The sequence below is a fragment of the Denticeps clupeoides genome, chromosome 12 (assembly GCF_900700375.1).
Source record: "Denticeps clupeoides chromosome 12, fDenClu1.1, whole genome shotgun sequence".
NCBI classification, from domain to species: Eukaryota; Metazoa; Chordata; class Actinopteri; order Clupeiformes; family Denticipitidae; genus Denticeps; species Denticeps clupeoides.
Genome location: NC_041718.1, coordinates 275,421 through 292,133, shown reverse-complemented (window position 1 = coordinate 292,133; position 16,713 = coordinate 275,421). Strand labels below are relative to the sequence as shown.

General features: G+C 40.4%; 1 protein-coding gene across 1 annotated transcript in view; it reads right to left on the bottom strand.

Moving 5' to 3' along the window:
• Positions 1 to 2,026: 2,026 nt before the first annotated feature.
• Positions 2,027 to 16,713, bottom strand: part of LOC114800370 (E3 ubiquitin-protein ligase RNF123-like) — a 98,599-nt gene continuing 83,912 nt past the window's right edge. The window contains 2 exon segments of the mRNA XM_028997650.1: positions 2,027 to 3,646; positions 3,968 to 4,053. Of these exon segments, the coding sequence (XP_028853483.1) occupies positions 3,547 to 3,646; positions 3,968 to 4,053 (186 nt within the window). The 3' untranslated portion in view covers positions 2,027 to 3,546.

Sequence of the window (16,713 nt, the reverse complement as noted above, 5' to 3'; positions counted from 1 at the left end):
TTTACTAATATAGTGATTGCTACTGATATTTATTCCAGATTTTTAAAATAAAATTCGTTGTAGGGTTCAGTTCAATGAAATTACATATGACTGCAATTGTACTACTTTAGAAATAGTAATACATAATGTTTATTTTACCTTGAATACTCTCCCTAGATGTGTATTTTCCTACCAATCTTGCAGTACATAGTCTCATTTTCTAATTCACACACAGTCTGTAGTCAAAACTGGCAATGTCTGTTTCAGGACCTTGGACAACAACTACACTGAACCACCTACTGGGAGCACACAAAACTGTCATTAGTTATGCACCAAAAGTGAATTTAATTATTCAAATGTTAGAATGAAATAAAAAAAGCAAGACAGCAAAGACATACAGTCTAACTGAAAGGACATTTAAAAAATAAAGCAAAGCAGGAAGTGTCACTCTTCATATAAGACAGAGTGCTGTACCATGAGACATCTAATATGGTGTTCTCTGGTTTCAGGCATGAGATAAAAAGATCAGTGTTAATATATCACAGTAGAGCATCAGCACAGCTGCATTATTCTGTCCATTCAGTTACCTTGTAAAATATAAAAAAAAAAAATCTCCTGAACATTTTTTATTTACATTCACATTTAAAGTATTTGGCAGGCACCCTTATCCAGAGTGACTTACAACGTGATTTATCTTAATAGTCAGTCTCTCATTCAGCTGTTCCTAAGCAGCATCACCAGCAGCATCAGTCTGTCACCTTAAAAGCCTCATTGATTATTAGAAAGCCCTTTTCAATGGTCTTATTACTGAAAACATTAGAAAAGGCAATAAAATTCACACTAGCAGAGAATACAGTAAATCTGAAAACGTGGGTTCAACTAAATCATTATTGAAAACTTTGCCCATTAATATATACTATTTTTGTCATTATTTTATTCAAAACAGGGACATTTCTAATTAACCAAAACCATTGATCTATGTGTATATAGAAAAAATGAAATGAAGACAAATAAATGCCTTCTATGATGAGCTGGTGCCCCACCCTGGGTCTGTCCCACCCGGTGGTCCATAAATGGCCTTATTAAAACAAGTTGTGGATAACGAATGAGTGAGTGAGAAAATGCTAGTATCCACTGTCTGCTCAAATTAGTTGGCTATACTAGGTGGTGGGTATGATTTGATTTGGAATAGTCTGAAGCATGTGACTACTCCCTACAGTAGGTGGCACACATCAAGCAGCCATTCTGCTGTTACACATACTGTCTCTTTTGCACAGAACAATGTTTTATTGGAATATGTGCAAACACTGATCCCAGTTAAAATGTTCTATTTCAGTGAAGCTGAATAATCATACATTTACTGTTAAATATGATGCGTTAAAGTGGGCATAATGCATATTGAGTTGTTTTATTCATCCTGGCACAAGGTGTCTTCTGTCTAGTTAAAAATACATATGCCATAGACAGAAGCCTCTGGAGGACTGCCGTCTGCTCACCTTTCTCTCTGTTGTCCTTCTTTCCATTCTACACATAAGCCAATGGTGGTGGGGGTCTGTTTAAAAACCCTGGGTTTGGTTACTGCACTGCAGATCAATGACCCACAATGAAACATCTTCCTCCTTCTCTCTTCTTTCTTGCTGCCCCTCGATGGGATCACATCTGCTTGCCTGGCAGCAGGGGGAAGGACTAAAGGGTGAGAGTTGAGCTGTGCAGCACCAGCAGAACAGAACCCAGACACCAGAGAAGGGAAGCTGGCTATCGGGCAGATATACAGCGAATGGTGGAGAGGGGAAGCATTGCACCCTTTCTGGCTGCAACAGTGACTACTAAATCACAGGGGCAGCAGGTTTTTCTTCCATCTGCTTTGGAAAGCATCAATTCCAGACACAGGACAGGGAGGAAATGTAAAACATTCCTCAAACACTGGTAGAGAGGGGAGACAGATTATAAATAATCAAAGTAAAAAAATGAAGACTGAAGAATGAAAGCACCACATAAAGAATTCTTCAGTAACAGATTGAAGCAGAGATACGATGGCAGTCTATGATTTGGATAAATAATTTAATGCCATAACACAGTCAATACATGTGTGCACTCACACTCAGGAATAAAAAGCAACAAGCTAGCCACACCCACCCAAACCCACCAACAAACAAACAAACAAACAGTAAACAACAGCTACAGTCCATTTAATATTGCTTTATGCAACCTAAAATTCCCTTGGCAGAGTCTGGAGCCTGAGATCAGGAACTTTCTTCACTTTTGAATTTTTCTTTTTTTAGTTCAGTTTATGGAAGGAAATGAGAACACACCGAAGTCCACACACTTTGTCCCTGCACATACACTCACATGTTAAATAAGCGCTAAATATGTGGGTTCCCAAACAATCATAACCCTGAAGCCTCAAAAGTAAAACTATACTTTAAAATAACAAGTTTTTTAATCCTAATTTGCATCACTGGCGCTTCTGTTGGATGTTTCCAGGTTCTGCTGTACAGGTGGATGGGACTTCATGGATACCACAGCATTTATTTGGTGAAGAAAAGCATCAATCAGTGCAGTGTCCCTTCATCCTGTCTGTTGTATCTATGTGTATACTTTTTTTTAAATAAATGTAACCAAATAGGACAAATCAGCACATCAATTTCTGAATTTCTTTTCGGCTGTTATTTCTCCCTTGTCCAAGCCCCTCCCCTAAACGTAACTCTGATAGAGTATGGGGACTAAAATGTGCTAAAATAAAGTGTGAAATGTTCTCAAAGTGGCACAATCTCATGAGATCATGCTGGTGTGACAGGACCAACATTAGCAACTTTTGTTGTTTTGTTGTTAGGAGTGTGTAGCCAACACCCTTAGATGAGTGTGTGTCAAACTCCACAAGCCAAAAGTTGCATTCATTCTAAGACTAAATTCCACCAACAACTGCGAAAATGTATGAATACTTATGTATTTGAAAACCGATATATATACGGTTTCCTGTTAAACCAAATCACAGTGAAAGGAGGCAGGGCTTTTAGGGGTCAGATGGGAAAAGGGCATCATGTCCTTACACAACTAGTATCCTTACACCAGCATAGGTAAGCCTGAAGTGAGTTAATCTCAAACAAATGACCGATTCACAGAAAAAACTAAATAAAATAGAAAAGCCTGGCACGGTGCACATAGAGGGAGAGACTGTGATGGATGGTTGCCTGGGGTGGGGTAGATGAATTCCTGCTAGAGGAGTGAGGGGATGTCTGAGCTTTCCTGAGTCAACTCAATCAGTGCCTCAGAGGCGGTCACTTCATTAGTGTGTGAGGGGCACAGCACACCAAACTCTAATTAGCAGCTCACATTCAGTCTATGTCTGGTTTTTGTAGATGAGTGTGTACAAAATCAGAAAAACGATGAATACTTGCGTCCCCATCGCTCCACATTCTCAGTGACTGCATAATCAATGGAAATAAGTAGAGTTTTTGTGTAAGAAGGGTGTGTAGGTGAAGTCTTTGGATGGTGCGGCCAGTGTCCTGCTGTTAAAACAGTGTTTGCACGTGTGTCAGTTTTTGTGTATGAGTGTGTGCGTTGATGCTAAGTCCCCACAGGCTTCATATAGTCCTCCACGCCTGTGATTGTGGCCTTGCAGAAGAAGCAGTCCTTGTTGTTCATTAAATGTTGATTGATGCAGGCTCTGCAGAGACGGGAGAAATGACAAGGTTACACTTATTCAAGGGTAAATGCTGACTTGTCTCTTCCATACACATACTGAACTACAGCCACGATAATGTAAAGCTCCAGCTGTCTGGAAGTGTGTAGTGAAGGGTCAATTGTGATTCAAATCAAATTTTTTTGCACTAATATTCTCAAAACTTTTCGTTGAAATCGATACAGCATGCAAGCAGCAGATAGAGCACCTAACCAGCTTGAACTAATCTGATAAATGAATGGAGGTGGCGGTAAAGCTTAAGGAAACGATGGAGGGGAGGAAGTGAGAGATAAAGTGATCACTCACTTGCAAGATTTGTGGGAGCAGGGCTTGAAGATGGCAGAGATTGAGTGTGCATAGCAGATAGGACACAGGTCCTCCTCACTTGTGGGCTATGAGGGAAAACACACACATACACAATCAGACACACATCAACCCTATACTATCCTTGTCAACTGAGTCTGCACCAAAATTCTTGATGGCATACAGTCCAGGCCATTCATTCAAGTATGCATATTTGTCGATTAGCAACAAATCCTACATAATTCATAGTCAGAACAGAACACCACGGTATATGATGAGGCTCAAGACATTAGACAACTATTAGATGTGAGGGTCAGAATCTTTTGAAATCTTTTGACCCCTTTCAGAGCACTGAAAACGATTGCCCACCTTTAAAATCACATTTAAAGCATTGTGGAGAAATGCAATCTATTTGTTTCTTTGATCATTCAAGAGCATTGGAAGTCTCAAAAACATTGAACACACCAGATGTCTATTCTCTTCTTTATTGTACAGTATAATGAAAGAAGGTCAATAAAAATAGGAATTTGTGCTGATGTTCTGCTACCATGCCTGATTTGAGGGCACAGAGTGAACAGAGCTTTTTGAAAACATTGCACCTGATGCAGCAAAAAAACTCTGCCTTCAATGAAGAAATGACTGCATGCATACTAGGATTTATTTTGTGCCAAGTACACAGAACAACAACATCAACAACAACATTTATTTCTTATATAGCCCAAAATCACATACAGTTTGTCTCAATGGGCTTTGACAGGCCCTACAGTTGACACCCCCCACACTTGACCCTTCTGCACACAAGGGAAAAACTCCACACAAAAAAAAAACTCTAGGAGAGAGAAAAAAAGAAAGGAAGAAACCTTGGGAAGGAGTGATACAGAGAGGGACCCCCTTCCAGGGTAGAGTGAGCCTGCAAATGGTGTCAGTGCAGGGTTGGATATGATATAATGATAAGTCCTACAGTTGTAGGGTTGGAGAAGTCCAGGATGTATTCAGTGTCATGGTCTAGATTACGTGTCCGTAATGATGTTACTGGTCCATTTGAAGATCCCTGAAGCTGTAGTTGTAATGGTGGTGGTGGCTGTGGTGACCCTCTGGTTTGTTTCATGTTTTGTCCTTGTAAAGCAGTTGTCAGGAACCAGGATTTATTTGCTGGTCTGATCACTGGGGTCTGCCAGTAGTCTGGGTGCTTGATTCCGTGTCTCGGAGAAAAACAAACAGAAGCAGCGGCAGACGGTTGCACTGTACGACCGATACTGAAATATGTGGTTATAATGGTATATTGGTGCTACAGTGGCCCGGAACCCTAACTAGGACAGCCTAACTGGTGAATTTAACTTTGTCTGTGATAAACTGGACTTTATAATTGACACTGCGTCAAAGTCAAGTGAAATGAGGGTCTAGGACAAAAAGCCAGAGAAAACAGATAGGTTTTGAGATTGGATTTAAACACTGAGACTGTGTCTGAATCCCGGACACTGACAGGCAAGCTGTTCCACAACTGCGGAGCTCTATAGGAGAAGGATCTGCTCCCAGCTGTGACCTTCTGCACCTTTGGTACCAGTAGTGACCCCACACCCATTGATCGAAGGGGGCGTGGCGGTTCGTAAGGAACCAAAAGTTCACTCAGGTACTGTGGGGCGAGACCATTTAGAGCTTTATAGGTTAAAAGTAGGATTTTGTAGTCAATCCTAAATTTGATGGGTAACCAGTGCAGTGATTGTAAGACTGGGGTGATGTGGTCAAATTTCCTGGTTCTGGTTAGAACTCTGGCTGCAGCATTCTGTACTAGCTGGAGTTTACTCATGCACCTACTAGAGCATCCAGACAATAATGCATTGCAGTAATCTAACCTTGATGTAATAAATGCATGGACCAATTTTTCTGCATCATGCATTGAAATGATATTTCTTATTTTCGCAATATTTCTAAGGTGAAAGAATGCTATTCTAGTGCTATTCTAGTGACATTATCTACGTGCGAACTGAATGAGAGACCTGCATCAATGATGACACCTAGATCCTTCACTTCAATACTCGGTGAGATAGAAAGGCTATCCAGGGTTATTGTGTAGTCAGCCAGTTTATGCCTGGCTGCTTGAGGCCCGATTACGAGCGCTTCTGTCTTGTCAGGGTTTAGCAGGAGAAAGTTGGTGAGCATCCACTGTCTAATGTCCTTCAGACAATTCTCTATTTTGTTCAGCTGCTGCCTCTGGTCTGGCATTGCTGACAGATACAGCTGTGTGTCGTCAGCGTAGCAATGAAAGCTAATACCGTGTTTGCGGATGACGTCGCCTAAAGGTAACATGTATAGATAAAAAAGTAACGGACCTAGGACAGAACCTTGTGGAACACCAAACTCTACTATGTGACGACGAAACACCATTGATGTCCACAAACTGATATCGGTTGGTCAAATATGATCTGAATTTCATTCAAGGGCTGTTCCCTTAATCCCAATAACATTTTCTAACCTGGCAAGGAGAATAGCGTGATCGATAGTGTCAAACGCTGCACTCAGATCAAGCAGGACAAACAGCGAGATGTGTCCCTGATCAGAGGCCAACAGCAGGTCATTAACCACTTTAACCAGCGCTGTCTCAGTGCTATGATGAGGTCTAAATCCTGATTGATATACTTCGTGGATATTGTTACAGTCTAGGTATGTGCTCAGCTGCTGGGCTACAACTTTTTCTAAGATTTTTGATATGAACGGAAGGTTGGATATCGGTCTATAATTTGAAAGCTGACTGCGATCAAGATCCGGCTTTTTAATCAGGGGTCTAATGACTGCTACCTTGAACGAACTTGGTACGTGGCCGGTGCTAAGCGACGAGTTAACAATTTTGAGAATAGAATTTATAACATTGGGTGCTATTTGCTTAAGGAGCCTTGTTGGAATCGGATCCAAAGCGCAAGTACATTGATTTGATGATGAGATTAATTTGATTAATTCATGCTCTTTAATAGGGTTGAATCGTTCTAATCGGTGGTCTATTAGAAGATTATTTTCCATGGAAATATCGGCGGAGCTATTTGTTGTGCTTTTAATCTTCTCTCTATTTGCGACAATTTTCGTATTAAAGAAATTCATAAAATCATCGCTACTATGATTATATTGAGTGGTCGCATCCATTTCTGTCTTATTCCTGGTTAGTTTGGTTATAGTTTTAAACAGGAATCCGGGATTATTTTTGTTTTTGTCTATTAACGAGGACAGATATGTTGATCGAGCCGCGCTAAGAGCCTTCTTATAGTTAAGTAGGCTCTCCTTCCAAGCTATTCGGAATATGTTTAATTTACTTTGACGCCATTTGCGTTCTAATTTCCGGGCGGTCTTCTTAAGCGAGCGCGTGTGATCATTATACCAAGGAATTAAGTTTTTATCTCTTACTATCTTCCTTTTGAGGGGAGCGACTATATCTAACGTACTACGCAGTGTTAATTCTAGACATTTGGTCGCTTGGTCAAGTTCAGCGGGGTCTGACGGTGAGTTTATCAGCGTTGATAAATCTGGTAAGGTATTAATAAACCTCTGTGCCATACTTGATGTAATTGTCCGTTTGTCTCTATAACGAGGGGGATTGAGTATGTTGTGTCTGAGACCATTTCAGATTGCGGAAGAGTAACTATATCTTCTATATTTAAACCGAAGGTCAACACAAGATCAAGCGTGTGACCACCTTCGTGAGTAGGTCCTGTTACATGTTGGTTAACTCCAACTGAGTCTAATAAAGACAGGAATGCGGTTCTTAGTGAGTCTTCTAATTTATCACAGTGGATGTTAAAGTCGCCGACAATTAGGGCTTTATCCACAGATACAACTAAGTTGGAGACAAAATCTGTAAATTCACTAAGAAACTCAGAATAAGGTCCAGGGGGTCTATTAATAATAATCAATGGAATTAATTTAGGATTTTTATTTTGTGAGACTACATGAGTTATATTGGTATGTAGAATCTCAAAAGAGTTAAATCCTTGTCCGGGTTTATGAGTAATACCGAGGTTATCCTTATAAATTACTGCGACGCCACCTCCTCTTCCAGTTAAGCGAGGTTGGTGTACATAGCTGTATCCAGGAGGACTAGACTCGTTCAATGCTACAAATTCATTTTGTTTTAACCAAGTTTCGGTCAGGCACAGTACATCGAACCCCTGATCTGTAATCATTTCATTGACAATGAGCGTTTTAGGTGTAAGGGATCTAACATTTAATAATCCTATTCTTATGTTGGGGGTGCTGGTGGTAGGTTCAGAAGGAGTGATAGTAACGGGTAGTAAGTTCCCGAAACAGACACCCCGCCCAGTCCGTGGAACAGACACAGTGTCAGCATATTTATGAGTTTTATTAATGTTTCTTGTAGAATCTCTTGTTTTAATAGAGCGAGGTACAGACACAGTGTCAATATTGTACACGATGGGTGGCGGCTCTACGCAAATGGCAGACACTCAGTTTAGCCGGTCTGTCTGCTGCCTGGTCTCGGCTCTGGCGAGTCAGTTTTGTTTTTTGGTTCTAAGACTATGAGCCAATTTTTTAGACAACTGAGTGGCACCCGCCCAGTTGGGGTGGATGCCGTCTCGCCCAAAAAGACCAGGCTTCCCCCTAAATATTGGCCAGTTATTAATAAAACCCACTTTATTTTTTGGACACCACTCCGACAACCAGCGATTTATACCGAGGAGCCTGCTACAGGTCTCGTCGCTACGCCGAAACTGCGGTAATGGGCCAGAGCAGATTACTGTATCCGACATTGTTTGAGCCAGTTCAAGCATCTCTATAAAATTATCTTTAGTTATTTCCGACTGCCGTAGCCGGACGTCGTTAGCGCCGACGTGAATCGCTATACTAGAGTACCTGCGGTTATTTTTTGCCAGCGATTTTAAATTTGCGCGGATGTCGGGCGCTCTGGCTCCAGGAAAACACAGGATTTTATTCGCTGGTGCCGGTATCCTCACGTTTCGAACTATAGAGTCGCCAATGACTAGAGCCGGTGGACTGTAGGACCCATGGCTGTAGAACACATGGCTGCTACTGTAATCAATAAAGAATCACAATTTGTTACAAAATATTCCCCTCACATATACACCTGGAGGCATGCATCTGTGAACATCTATGGCACATGTTCACAGATAGAGCCCAGATGGTGTTGAAGCACTGACAAGGTACATGTCTGACCTTTTTCTTTTTTACATTTGGCCCCTTGGTGACTTCCTCTATTAAATTGTGCAGCATTGCTGGACAGCTGCATTTCTGTTCTAATTGTGCAGGATACATGAGAGCCTGCTGCTACCTCTGCCACCAAACTTGTCACAGGCACCACAAGATCTATAAAATATTCATCAGGCGTAAAGCTGTTTCACAAAGCAGCATCCAGCAGTGGTCAGAATGACCTCTGAAATTAACATACAAGATGCCTCAACCACTTTTAAGTAATTTGCATTGTGGCTATTTCAAAAGAAATTCTAAATATATATTTTTGACAAGAATGACATAAGATACAAAAGAGAACTACAATTCAAGTCCAAAATCACTTTCACTTCCTCCAAGGCCACTTCCGGTCATTCTGCTCTTTTCAAACTTTACCTTACCTGATTACGTACATGGCTGTGGTCACACCATTCCTGTTTTTAGGGTTGTCTCATTTTCACCCCTTTAGTGAACCTGTTGTTAATCTCATTAAAACCAAAACAACACCTGTTACTGAATAACAACCCCTCTGCTACTTAACTGACATTTACAGCATTTATCAGACCAGATCAATATCCCAGAATTTAAACTGACTCACTATTTTATGCTGATTAAAAGGATTGAGTAGTACAGTAGATTCAGGTGCATCAGATGAGTGAGGTGTGAACCTTCACTGGTCTCACAATTTGATTCGATTACAATTATCAATGCCTCAATATTGATGCATTGCAATGTATCCCATACATTTTCTGCATTGTCACATGATTCAAGAGATAAGTACACCTGTGTGGATGCTTTGATTCACTACAATGAGCAGAAAAACTTTTAGTCCGTGCTCACTTTGTAACACTCGTATATACTGGTAGTACTCTTTTATTACCAGTATTCACCAAGGGTGATGTTTTAAATAGAGAAGACACATTTCATTGTGTGCACTGAGTGCTGTGCTGTGTTTCACATTGACAATCACTTCACTTTCACTAAATGCACACCATTCCCTGCATGCTTGTTTGCAGTTTCCTCCACTAGGAAGCAGCATGGTTTTCTAATCTCGCTGTAATCTCTTCTAATCTCGGCCGCCATGCAAAACTGGTACATGCATTTATTAAGTCAATAATCAACTACTGTAATGCTCTACCTTTTGGAGTTTACTGAGAGATGATCCAAAAATGTTTGTGAAGTGATTGTCATTGTGAAACACTGCAGCACAGCATGCGGTGTACACAACGAAATGTATCCTCTGCATTTTACCCATCACCCTTGTTGAGCAGTAAGCAGCCAGGACAGGCGCCCTTTGCTCAGTGGGTACGGTACCTTGCACAAGGGTACCTCAGTGCTACCTTAGTGTTTTGGGATTTGAACCCACAACCATGTCTGCATCCTTAGCTTACAGTCCACCACTGCCTAGATGCATCTTTTCAGCAAAGCATTCCACAGTTAAACACACATAAACTATGACTATTACTAGCCTGTTCTAGATATAACACTGGGGCCGCTTTTGCCCTGGACAGGTTTTCTACCATTTTCTACTCAGTCCAAGCCCCCAGAGTTTAATTTGGGTCTCTTTGAGTTACTCTAGAACCTGGGTCTTGAGCTGCTGCTGAAATGTACAAGCATGAAATGTACCAGAGGTTCACCACACCATAACAAACCAAACACTATAACTACTGAAGATATAGGGATCTTCAAATGGTTCAAATGGTTATCATCATAATGGACATACATTATGGACTAAAACCTAACTCTGCACTCTACAGGGCCTCCAAACATGGACAGATTATTTCATTTATTTAATAATACCAACCTTACACTTATTGGACTTATTGGACAAATCAATACCAACCCTGCCAACTCACCAACTTACTCCTGACTGAAACTACCCAGCTGACCCCCTCTCATTAATCTGGAAGACCATAATAAATTATTGCCACACAAACATTCAAATATTCATATTGCACATCATCAAATATTAGGGGCCAATTTCACAACAACTTACATTAAGCCTTGTCTGTTGCTGCACAGTTATGAAGCCCAACCTAAATGATTCTTAATAGCTTCACTGTTATGTAAGTTATAAAATTATTAAAAGCACACACCAGATGCCCTGATTCATTTTGTTGTGCCTTTCAGTTTATCTGACATTTGCCCGTGTCAGATCCCTACCTTCACCATGTCTGGTTGAGAGCTCCATCAGCTCAGCTAAAAATAAAGGCTCCTTCAATGCCCAAGTCAAAAAATGTAATACTTTCTAAAAGCTTTAACTATGAACACACCAAAAAATAATTCTGTGACTTCACTTTCAGGTGATCTTCCAGCAGACGTAAGACCATTGAGTTAGAAAGTTACTGTTTTCTGAGAGAAGAACTTTGGGTTGTTGGGGTCACAATGTTTGAATGAATTTTAATTTCTGAATTTAACAATTTAACTAATTTAATTGCTTAATTCTCTTTTGAGAGGCAGACTCTGGCACAGTAAAGCCAGCTCAGTCAGTTCACAGGATACTTAAAAGCTGGTGCTTATCTCCAATAAAAAATGCAATCGAATCTCAATCTCATGGATATAGACAGATCTATCATGTGCCATTGGACCACTCATAAAATTCTAACCGGAAATCATGTCTGTATCTTTTACATTATTACATTAACTTCATCACACACAGGGATAGTGTACTTGGGTGTCCGGGTTAGATTCCTGTTAAACCCAACATTTCATTTCTAGCTCCTCAGTGGTGGAACCAACTTCCTATTGTCCCTTCCCATCTTCAAGCAAGCAATTAAGACACCTTTTAAAGGAGTATCTACCAGAGATGGAGACTCAAGTCTTAGATTTGGATATGAGTCGCACAAACAATGTCTTGTGACTTGACCTCAGACTTGCCCTCAACAAATTGAGTCAGACTGATGTTCTGACTTGTCAGAACTCATAAAGAATGTTCATTTTGTGGAATTATTTATGGAACCAAGCAGAATTTTATCTGCTGTTTATCTGGTCAGTTAAGTCATGTGAGACTTGACTTGGACTAAAGACTTGAGACTTGACTTGGGGTAGTGATGGCCTACTGGGTAAGGCAACTATTATCAGAAAGTTGCAGGTTCAAATCCCAAAACTGCCAAGGTGCCACTAAGGTGCCACTAAGCAAAGCACTGTCCCCACACACTGTTCCCCAGGCACATTTCATGACTGCCCACTGCTCACCAAAGGAGATGGGTTAAAAGCACAGGACACATTTGGTTGTGTGCACTGTGTGCTGTGCTTTCACAATGACAGTCACTTCACTTTCACCTTTCACTTGGACTGAAGACTTGAGACTTGACTTGATTTTGGACAAAATTACTCTGGTATCTACTGGACTAATGGCTCTATTACAAAAACATAGTACTAACTTAGCAGATAGTCTCTGTTGAACAGTAGTTCTTGCTATACAGGTATGAAGATCAGATTAGGATGACAAAGCACTGATGTGTCTGCTAAATTTGAGTCTGTAGATTTTCCTCAGCAGAGAAAAGAGACCATGTGTGTGGGGAAGAGACATTCCACTGACATGTGAAGAGGTCTAGGGATGCTATATAGATGCAGACTGATTCTTGGAGAGGTCTGAAGGGACCACCAGTTAATTACCAGTTCATTTCACCTCCACCTTGGGGTTATAGCGTCTCTGCCACTCAAAATACAACAACTATATTAAACAGTGAGAGGTGGTGCAGGAAAGAGATTTCATCAGATGTAAAATAAGCAGGAATGATGAAACTCTTTCACATCACTCTCCAGGAGCTGGCAGTTTCTTGGCTTTTGACTGACACAGTCTCACACTTGCCAACCAAGCTCTGCATGGTGTTTATCTGGAACAGAGCACTGTTAACCACGCCTTCCAAATGCCCTGTACTGATTATACATCAAAAGGGCATGTAATTATTTGAGATTATTACTTGTAAAGTGGAAAACACAATACAGACAGGAAAACGGAGGAACACCAAATCATCACCTTAGTCCATTCACCTCAGCCCATGACAGCAGAACACCAGGTAAGCACTGAGAACCTCCCAATGTTACTGTGAGAAAAGGAGCAGGTGATCCCAGAATATCTCTGCCTTGGTTGTGTACAGAAGCATGTGTGAGGATGACAGGATGAGGATGAATCATTGTGATTTTTTTTTTTAAATAATATTTGTTTAATTTTTTTTATATTTTTGAGAGCTGTCTCCTCTGTATGACCCATATGAATCCTGTATGACCCATTTAAACAATAATATACATACTTTATTGTTAGAATTAAATTGTCATAGCCATGACTAGCAGGTGTTCCAGCCAAGAAAATCATGTCCCTGTCTTTGCTCCAATGTGATGGTGCCTCTACTCAAAGGTTGTGTTCAAAGGTTCCTTGTCTTGTTGCCAATTAATTGATTGTGTAATGTATTAATACCTGACAATGTCTTAAAAACATTATGTTCTAGACATAAAATCAGTTCCTTACCTCAAAGCATTTCTCAAAAGTGTAATTCCAATGTTGGTGAAAACAGTAAGAAAAAATTTTTGAATTTGTTTGAATGATCCTGTATATTCACCAGATCACCTTATGATGTTAGAGTATAACATTCATTCAAGTTTACAAGCAGCAGATATATGGTTATAAATAGTCTGACATAGAATTTATGAAAAGTTCACAGTGTAATTATGGTTGTAAACTTGCCATGTTTGAAGGGGCACTTATAATTCTGAAAGAATCTGTAATACTGTAAAATCCTAATTTATTACCCTCCAAGATGACATGGAAAGAGTTTGTCATCATGAGCGCTGGCTACCTGATGAAGGACTGGTGCTGTACCAAACCTTTGGATCTGTAGCCAGTTTATTAAATCATTACAGTGTTTGAAAAGTTGTCTGCAAGCCCATGAGTTTAACATTCAGAGAGCTCTGTAGTGTGTGTAGAGTGCCTTTAATTTGTCTTGCTTTATGGTGCCATAGTGGGCAGTGAACAGTATTCGGATGAAAGGCTGTGCAACAGTAAGTCTGTTTCCATGGCGCCGGGATGTGCTAGAGTGGTGTCGGATTACCCATAATTGTTTGGCACACACTGACCTTTTCCCTACCGCAGAACAAGAAGTTTGCCGGCTTCCATCTGCATTCAATGCTGTTCCATTAACAATCAATGTGCATTAGCTGCTGTCTGTATACTCAATCATGTAATATTCATGTTTTATGTTCTCTTCTACTTTTGACTTGACAGTTGTGTGTGGATTTGGATATGCATTGTCATTGTTTTCTCTCTTTTCCATTTTGATGTCAAAAGTAACTGATAATGGGTCCCACCTATTACTGAGGAACTACTGACACTGACATTTCAGATTATTAGCTAAAAAAGAGAGAGAAAAATGCTTTCTATGTAGATATCATATGAGCTCATATCAGTGAGCCTGTCTGATTGTAAAAATGTGCTAGGATCTCACATCAGCACAGAACATTTCAAGTGATAACTACTAACAATTTGTTCAGTCACTCTTTGTATGCCAATCTGGTGCTCTGGAGTATGTGACATAATTTTCACTGCTGGGAATATTAACAAAGGTACAATCATTTTAATGGAACTTTGACATTTGAAAGTTTTTGAAAAAATAGCCTATACACTGAACTAATACACTGCAGGAAATCCAGCTACAATTACTTGACTTTTTCTTGCTAAATGTTCTTGAAGGAGTCCTGCATTTATCCTGTCCACAAATGTACCTCACCCATAAGGACCCAAGAACAAATTCATGCAGGGGTGATGAAAATGACAGCTTGGGACCTCAAGCTGGGACCCTTAGCTGACTTAAAACTCTCTCTCAGACTCTAAGATGCATGCATTGTGAATAAGAAATGATCTGCAGCTTTAAACAGCCCAGTCATATATAACATGATGCTTTCTCACAGGGCCAATCGGAAATCATGTGATTACAAAAAAAAAAAAAAAACTTACCGACATTATCTTAGAACATCCACCATGCATGAATAATTTAGCAATTTGACCAGGGGGCGTCAGAGTGTCTCCTATTTTTTACATTTGCCTCTTTTATTTCCAATTTGATCCTTTTTCGTAGCCTTAGAGTAAAATATAATGAAAAGAATACAGGTCTGGTGAAAGTGTAAAGCAGAGAGAAGAGGTTGATTATGATTCATACTACTTTCAAAAAATGCTTTATGCATACTTTTAAATTATTCCATAAATGTCAAATCTATATCAAAGAAAACATTGACTCTTAATGGGGTGACATCTTAAAATAGCCAACAGAGTACTGATGTATCCGGGACTCAGACACAGTGTCAGTGTTTAAATCCAAATCTGTTTTCTCTGGCTTTTTGTTAAAATCCTAGACACTCATTTCACTTCACTTTGACGCAGTGTCAATTATAAAGTCCAGTTTATCACAGAGTCCCCCTGTTAGACACAGACACAGACAGAGTTAAATTCACCATAGTTAGGCTGTCCTAGTTAGGGTACACCAATATACTACTATTACCACATATTTCAGTATTGGTCGTACAGTGCCACCGTCTGCCGCTGCTTCTGTTTGTTTTCCTCCGAGACATGGAATTAAGCACCCAGACCACTGGCAGACTCCAGTGAAGAGACCACCAGATACATCCTGGTTCCTGACAAATGCTAAACAAGGACATAGCATCAAACGAACCAGAGGGTAACCACAGCCACCACCACCATTACAACTACAGCTTCAGGGATCTTCAAGTGGATCAGTAGCATCATTATGGACACGTAACCTAGACCATGACACTGGACTACATTCTGGACTTCTCCAACCCTACAACTGTAGGACTTATTATTATAAGCCAGCACTGACACCATTTGCAGGCTCACTCTACCCTGGAAGGGGTTCCCTCTCTGTATCACTCCTTCCCAAGGTTTCTTCCTTTCTTTTTTTTTTTTTCTCTCTCTCCTAGAGTTTTTCCTTGTGTGCAGAAGGGTCAACTGTAGGGCCTGTCAAAGCCCATTGAGACATACTGTATTTGGGCTATATAAGAAATAAATGTTGTTGTTGTTGTATTCCAACATTAAAAAATATCTCAAGGAATGCCAATCACATCATGCCCATAGTAGGAAACAAAGTGAATGGTTTAATGCTACTATGGCAATCATTCCAGACACGCCCACCTGTAAGCATGAATGCCACAAATCCTTGTCAAAGCACTTCTAGCTCTTATTGGCACAGCCTTCCTTCAGGCTCCATGCTGTGACATGCCTAGGCCATGCCCTGTTTTTAAATACCAATCGCCCTCGATGCTGAAACCCTGTCTGCAAAAACCGCAGGTCACTTGTCACAGAAGACCAGTAAATCTGTATCTCTCCCTGCTGTGTGAAGTCTTAATGCACCTTATTGGGCTGCCTCATGGGCTGAGGCGGTTGTAATTAGGTCAAGAACATGGCCAATTTCCATACACATTTCTTCCAATTTAAGGTTGTGGGACAGGCTGGAACACATCCAAAAATTTACACATATGCATGTTATATGGCCTGGACTGTGATTATGACTAACTAGTTAACATCACTTTGTATTTTAAACGGCTCTGTA